Genomic DNA, 8,625 nt, shown 5'->3' with positions numbered 1-8,625 from the left:
AATCATTAAATCCAGGCTGTGCCATTGTTTATACAAACAACATAAGAACAGAGAATGATCATGTTTCACACTATTCATACCACTACTTCTCAGTACATGTACTTATAAAACTTTCACCGATTCTCAGGTGCCGTGTTTGCAAGTGCTTGTGTGTGTAACTTGAAGTGTTCATAAATTAGAGACCTCCACTATAGAATAATTCATCTGTAGATTTTTTATAACATTTGCAATTATAGATAAATGCACGACGTGCTGTGAAAAGTATGGGCTTTCAAATTATTGTGAATGTGTACAGTAAACTAAAATAAAGTTACATGAAAGTGTAGATTTGATGTTGGTGAAATGTTAGCACAATTTTTAAAAGTTGTGGACTGGTAAGCCAGCAGAATGCCTCAGTCAATGACCAAAAGTGCCAGCTGAGGGTCATCATATGACTGAGACCTGCATCAGGAAACACTTGTCCTGTTTTCTGACAAACCTTACCTACCCTCCGACACACAAGTAATACAGTCAGCAGATCCTGCACTGAAAAACGTTTCCTTTTAGCACTTTATTACTATTATTATTACCTTTATTATTAAAATGCTTTACTCAGGGAGAGCTTCAAGCTACTTTGATTAAGTTCTCCTTGAGCAAAATGTTATCTTCAAGGCCTGTTCTGCTGTAAGTGCCTTTGTATTACCCACAAACCAAAAGTATTACCTCAATCTGCATCTGATCTATGGCCTGAGTGACTTCTTGATCAATCATGTAGTTGTTGTTGAAGGTTGCAGTGAGTGAATGTGAGAGCTCGGCCATGATCTGTTCCTCGTAAACATAGGCTAGGACTCCAGCCACTGCTTCCACCAGGAACACCAGCAACAGGAGGAACGTGTACTGCACACACAAAGACACATTGTAAAGTGTTAACTCTGTTAAGTAAGTAAATCTATTCAGGTATACACACATACAGTTACATAGATTATCATACATAACAGCATATGTGTAGAGAACCTAGGATAACCCAAAAAAGTCAGAGTGACTTATTTCCATTAGTTGGACATTCATCACAACGACTATTGCATAGGCCTGGTAGAATAATTTTTTTTCCCATTAATGTGTGTGCAGGGATAAGAGGATGTATTACTATTATTACAATCATGAATGTATTATCATTATTATAATCAAAAAGAAGAGCTAAGCCAATCATGAATGTAAAAACTTCAGAAGGCTACACTTTATGACTAAGGTTTCTCATGAGCATATTACGGAGTTTTCTGCATGCACACTTGAATGTCATTCACCTCTGTACAAACATTGTATCATATTGAAATAAAGAATCTTAATATATGACTCAGGAATGCATGTCAAGCTTTCTCATAACTATATAACCAAAAACCTTGAGTTTCAAGGAAAATGTTTTCCCAATAAAGCTTCCAGTCCTCTGCTGCAGTGTCTCATAATAGTAATAAAATATTAATATAATAATATCTTTATTTACTACAAGTACATGTACAAGGTATACAGGCCTAGCTGACATCAATGACATACTACATACATGTATATAGAAAGCCCCTTGTTATGCAAAGCATTTTGGGCAAATTAGGTCCTTGTCCCAGGATGCGACCCACACCAGTTGACTAACACCCAGGTACCCACTGTACTGATGGGTGAACATAGACAACCGGTGTAAAGAAACACGCCAATGTTTCTACCCTCGCTGGGAATCGAACCCAGACGTCACTGTGTGAAGCGAGAGCTTTAGCGATTTTGTGTGCAATTACAAGTGTTAATGGATTTTATGCTATTCACGAAAATATCTTCTATGGTATAATACAAACTTTAGACATTCCTTGCTAAACAAAGTAACACTCGAAACATAATATATTCTAAGGAACCTATAAAACACCTCAACTATACGTCCTGAAGTAGTTATATATTGCAATGCATCAAAAGAATACATACTAGTTGAACACAAAATCTATGTCCATGTTAGTATATACAATATTTGAATACAGGATATATGCACCTGTCGGAAAACACACTAGCTGAACACAAAACATATACAGCATACACGATGGCTAACGCAAAATATTAGCATGTCAGAATACACGCTAGTTGGTGTCCCGTAGCTAGTTCACTAGCGCTCTCAGCTCACACACTGAGGTCCGGGGTTCGAATCTCCTCCTGGGAGCGCTTGAAGTTTCTAAACCTGTATTCCCTGGAACGCAGGAGGGAGAGATACATGATTATATACACCTGGAAAATCCTAGAGGGACTAGTACCGAACTTGCACACGAAAATCACTCACTACGAAAGCAAAAGACTTGGCAGACGATGCACCATCCCCCCAATGAAAAGCAGGGGTGTCACTAGCACGTTAAGAGACCATACAATAAGTGTCAGGGGCCCGAGACTGTTCAACTGCCTCCCAGCACACATAAGGGGGATTACCAACAGACCCCTGGCAGTCTTCAAGCTGGCACTGGACAAGCACCTAAAGTCAGTTCCTGATCAGCCGGGCTGTGGCTCGTACGTTGGTTTGCGTGCAGCCAGCAGCAACAGCCTGGTGGATCAGGCGCTGATCCACCAGGAGGCCTGGTCACAGACCGGGCCGCGGGGGCGTTGACCCCCGAAACTCTCTCCAGGTAAACTCCAGGTACAGCTGGAAAATATTAGGAACGTGTTTCCATAAGACACCTGCTGTCCCTGTTCACCCATCAGTTTAAAATGGGTACCTGGGTGTTAGTGGACTGGTGTGGGTCGCATCCTGGGACAAAACTGACCTAATTTGCCAGAAATGCTCAGCATAACAAGTAGCTTTCTATATGACTCACGAAATCGTAATGACACGATTGCAAACAAATCATTTCTATATAGTAGTGTGTCATTGATGTCAGCTATGGTCTATATACCTTGTACATGTACTTGTAGTAAATAAAGATGTTATTATTAAAACCGGGATACAATGATCGAAAGGAAAAAAAATCCTCCTAAAAGAAATGGATTTAAAAGGATTATTAAAATTTTCACGCGAAAAGCGCGAAACCCGTAGGGGTCATAAAAACTCCTTGGAGAATGGGAATCAGATCTGAATGAAGGAAGGGTAGCTTAAATTTTCTTGAAGCAAGAGCCCTCCTCACCATTTTTTTTTTTAGTTAACATGTTTATGCACTCCATACCCATCCTGTGGGCGGTAGTCAAAAGATTACAGAGGTACATAATGGGTCCAGGGACTGGGTCCTACCTCCCTCGGGACGTGCAGCTCATGAGTTAGTACAGAGGGACACCACATTGTTGCTAAACCGAAGTTGAAAAGAGCAATAAAGAGTCATCACGTGGTGATCCAGCAACACCAGGTTCAGCCACGTCTCATATATACTCAACACTGCAATCTACATGAAGAGTGAATGTCTCTCATACACATCCAACATTACACTGCACGTTTAAGACAATATTCTTACTAATACTCTTATATTCTTACTAATATTCTCATATTCTTACTAATATTCTCTTACATTCTTACTAATATTCTCTTGGATAGTTAATGGTACTAGATACCGACATTACAAGTTAAGAAATGGTATAAAATACCGACAAATTTGAAGACACATGCGCACCATCAGGATAAAAGCCATATAGCATGAATTAATAGGCTATTCAATTATTTTGTATTCATTGTAACTCCTAAATCTATACTCACCCAAGTGACTGTATGTATAAAATTACTCATACTGTTATTGCCTTATTAATCTTAAGTCAGTCTTAAATTTGCCAGCAATGCTCTGCATGTTAAAGGACCACTGTCTGCAAATCAGTTTAAGGCACTACGTACTAAGAAATCACCTCATCACCCAAATTTAACCAGACAAACTGTACCTAATACCTACCAGTTACTCAAAAGCTACTCATTGTGCTGAGGATTACTCAACCAATTACTACTTCAAAATTAGGGTGTCTAAATTTCATTGTTTTAAATACTTACTTGTAATACATCATATTCTAAATTATTTTAAAATGTTCTATTGTAATACTGTTCTGTAATCTTTATAAACTAATTCAATATTGTAATTATTCTCTACTAGAATATCAAAGCCATGTAGCATTACCTAACAGAATATTCAAACTTCTAGTACTCACTGTAACTTATCTAATGACTATATGAACTGTTATTGCCTTCCTAAAAGGGACCAGGAGGTACAGACCCCACAAGACAAACAATAGTAGCTACGACAACCCAACTCCAGGTGTTTTTTTAGTGGCAGGAAACGGAAAAAGAAAATGGAAGGAAATAACAAAAATAGTCCACCACCTTGGAGCCTTGTTGGACTGGAGGCGTAGCCAGTGGCCACCCATGGCCCTCTAGAAACTACAACTACTGATGCCAATAACAAAATCCCCCCAACAAACACAGAATACAACCTCGTTCATATTTGCTAATATACAGGGCCTTACGCCATCCACCAACAACAAAATACCTTTTATCAGTGGACTTCTAGAGGAGTCTAATGTAATGTTTGCAGCCTTCACAGAGACTCGCACAAAAGATCACTTTGACAGTGAAATATGGATAAGTGGTTACAACCTTTATAGATGCGACAGAAAGAACAGGCAACAAGGGGGGTTGGCCTGTATGTCAAAGAGTCCCTCATCTGCACGGAGTTGCTGAACACCACAAATGAGGTAGTTGAAGTTCTATCAACAAAGATCGAAAACTAAAACCTAGTCATTATGGTTGTATATAAGCCATCAGATGCAGCCTCCCAACAGTTCAAGGAACAGCTACTGAAAATTGATTACTGTCTGGAAAGCCTTCCAGCTCCATCCCAAAAACATCTTACTGCTTGGTGATTTCAACCTAAGGCATACAAAATGGAAGATTGTAGCGAATAATGTTGTAGCTGAAACAATTCCCGGATGTAGCGCAGATGAAAGGTCACACACACATGAGCTACTAAGTCTCTGCAATAAACACACCTTAAGCCAGCAGATAGTGGAGCCAACAAGACTAGAAAACACACTTGACCTTATCTTCACAAATAATGAGGACCTGGTAAGAGACATAAGAATATAAAAAACAACTAATTCCGATCACAATCTAATCGAAGTCCAGACGTACATGCATAGGGGTCCTGATCAGCAGAATGAATGTACCTGTGAAGGTGTCTTCACAAAATACAACTTCAACAACACGAACATCAACTGGGACTAGGTAAACCGTGTCTTAAATGAAACATGTTTGGAAGATATCTTAAATAACATGGATCCAAACCAGTGCCTTGAAAGGATCAACTTCCTGGCAGCTGAAGCATGTTCTAGGCATATTCCCCTAAGAAAGAAGAGCAGGTGTAAACTGGAGAAAGACGCTCCCTCTACAGAAGACGACGAAGAGTCACTGAGCTCCTCAGGAATGCTAGAATATCTGATACACGGAAGGAGGCGCTGACCAGGAAAGTGGAAACTATCGAACTTAAGTTAAAGGACTCTTACAGGAACCAGGAGAGACAGGAGGAGCTTAAAGCTATTAGTGAAACTGAAAGAAATTCGAAATATTTCTTTTCATATGCCAAAAACAAGGCAAATACCACATCTAGTATCGGGCCCCTACTCAGACAGGATGGGACTTACACAGATGACAACAAGGAAATGAGCGAAATACTGAAATCCCAGTACGACTCTTGTGTTTAGTGAGCCACTAATCAGTCTGAGGATCGACGACCCAAATGATTTCTTCATGAATGAGCCTCAAAACTCCATAAATGTATGTCAGACATCCCCCACACATCCTGTAATAGTGTATAGTGACCATAACCCTCTGAGGTTTTTGCAAAGAATGAGAAACCACAATCAAAGACTCTTAAGATGGGCTTTGTTCCTACAGCCTTTTAATTTGGAAGTTAAATATATAAAAGGCTCAGAGAATGTAGTTGTTGATGCTCTCTCTAGATGTTTCATGTAGATGCATGGTGCGTACTTTGTACATAGTGTTTGTCATGTGCTGACCTTGTTGTTTTTGCAGTGGTGAACTCTCGGCGAGCCTGAGTACTCTCTACCAGCCATCTGACTGTGAAGGAGTCGAGTCGGAGCCAAAAGTGTGACGAGGGTCAGTGTATATGTAAATGTGAGTTGAGACAGTGGTTGACAACCTTCGGTAACATGAGACGTTCAGGAAGGTATGTGATGTGTCATTGCCATTTTTATTTTTTTCATTTTTTTTATTATTATTCTTTTGCTACCTTAACTTGTGTATTTTATCCTGTCAATTTAAATCTAGTTATACTCTAATTCTTGTAAACAACTTATATAAGACCTTAGTGCAATTACAATTGAGAGTCTTGTGCCTTTTTTATATTATTAGATTAAACTCAGTTGTACTATAGCTCATTCTAGCTCAATACATAGTCAATACCAAATTCACTACATTAGACCATAGTGCAATTACTAGTGAGAGACTGGTGCTATTTTTAATTTGTATTTTTATATTATTAGATTAAACCTAGTTGTACTATAGCTCATTCTAGCTCAAAACATAGACTCCACGTGAGAGTCTTGTTCTATTTTTAATTTGTATTTTTATATTACTAGTTTATTCCTAGTTGTACTTTAGTTCATTCCAGCACAACACATAGACAACATCAACTTCATTATGTGTAGCAGTGACTATACTCTATATGACCAAAATACTCTAGCTATATACTTGTCCAAACTTCCTACCACTACAGATATCAGTACTAGAACTCAACACACAACTCAGGATATAAATAACCATAATTTAAACCTAGAAGATGATTGATTACGTTGACCCTGATCTAAACCTCCATAATCTGACACTCAATCAAAACCTATTGGAAAGTAACTGCCTTTATTACACAGCATCACAAACCAACACTATCCTAAACAATGCTAAAAGTCTATCAGTACTTAACTACAACATAAGGTCCTTAAGCAAACACTATGATGACCTCCTGGCACTCCTTGAATCACTAAAGACACCCTTCTTCTGCATTATTCTTACTGAGACCTGGCTTAAGCAGGACACAATAGATATCTACCCTCTACCAGGATACACAGCAATTCACAACTGCAGACCAAACCAAGTTGGGGGTGGTATTACAATCTATTACTCTAACCAATTATCTTGTATTAGCACCACTTGCTTTAGTGATGAATATGGTAAATACATTTTTGCTAATTTTACTGTAAAAAACCTTAAGACACCTATAACAATGGGTGCCATTTACCGGATACCCCACACAAACATCCAAAATTTCAGTGAGAAATTAAAGTCACTAATAACAAACAGACACATGAATAAGCACCACCTTCTCTCAGCTGGAGACTTCAACATCAACCTTGGCATACTAGATGATCAACCTGTAACTGATTTCATCAACAATATGAACAACACACTTCTCATACCAACAATAACTAAACCAACCAGGCTCACTGAGACAAGTGCAGCCATAATAGACCACATATGGACCAATATATTAGCCCCCCTTAAATCAGGGATAATCACAGATAGCACTACAGACCACTACCCTACCTTTCTCCTGACAAACATTAGTAAACCACCACTTGAATACAACAAAGTCTCATTTAGACTCCATGATGAGGCCTCAATAAGGAAGTTCACAGCTGACCTAGAGACTGTTGACTGGCCTACAGAATTCTCCAAGGCCAATGGTATTGATGACTGGACAGACATTTTTCTTAACAAATTACTTAGCCTATACAGCAAACATTGTCCTATAAAAACGAAACAGATCACAAACAAACGGCTTGGTTGCCCATGGCTAACCAGCACCATTCTGAAATCCATTGACAAGAAACACCAATATGAAAAGCAATATAGACAGGGCTTAATACACAAAGATATTCTTAAACACTATTCATCAGTTCTCACCAAAGTAATAAAGAAAGCCAAACAACTATACTACTCCAGTAGATTCACAGACACTAGAGGAGATATAAAAAAGACCTGGAAAACACTCTCTCAGATTCTAGGGACCCACGAACTGAAAAAAACAAGAATATTGTCCTAACTAAACCTAATGAAACCACTACATTCCACTGACACAGCTAACAAGATAAACGACTTTTTCTCAACCATAGGATCTAATCTCGCCAATAAAATCCCACATACCAATGCCCATGCCGGGGACTACCTAGATGGGAATTTCCCAAATTCCTTCTATCTTGCACCAACTGAGCCCACGGAAGTCACCGAGAGAGATTATAAAGTCACTTAAAAATAACTCGGGGAATCTGTCTCATGTCCCACCATTATTGTACAAGCGAGCGGCCCATGTCCTTTCTCATGCTATTTCATTACTTTTTAACAAGTCACTAGAAACTAGCACCTTCCCGAAACTACTCAAGATGGCAAGGGTTACACCAATACATAAGGGTGGTGACCCTACAGACTTAAACAACTATAGGCCAATATCAAACTTACCATTGCTATCCAAAATCCTTGAGAAACTCGTGCACAGGAGACTATATTCATTTATAACAGCAAAAAACATACTCAACCCCTGCCAATTTGGATTCAGGAAAAATAAAAGCACTAATGATGCAATCATAAAAATGCTAGATCTGCTTTACACAGCATTGGAAAATAAGGAATATCCACTAGGAATTTTT

General features: G+C 38.8%; 1 protein-coding gene across 1 annotated transcript in view; it reads right to left on the bottom strand.

The window, feature by feature from the left end:
- Positions 1-702: 702 nt before the first annotated feature.
- Positions 703-8,625, bottom strand: part of LOC128701279 (CD151 antigen) — a gene marked incomplete at its 3' end in the record, with an annotated part of 110,141 nt that continues 102,218 nt past the window's right edge. The window contains 1 exon segment of the mRNA XM_070100425.1: positions 703-876. Coding sequence (XP_069956526.1) covers positions 703-876 — 174 coding nt within the window.

Source organism: Cherax quadricarinatus, chromosome 72, assembly GCF_038502225.1.
Source record: "Cherax quadricarinatus isolate ZL_2023a chromosome 72, ASM3850222v1, whole genome shotgun sequence".
Lineage (NCBI taxonomy): Eukaryota > Metazoa > Arthropoda > Malacostraca > Decapoda > Parastacidae > Cherax > Cherax quadricarinatus.
This window is presented reverse-complemented; position numbering and strand designations above follow the sequence as displayed.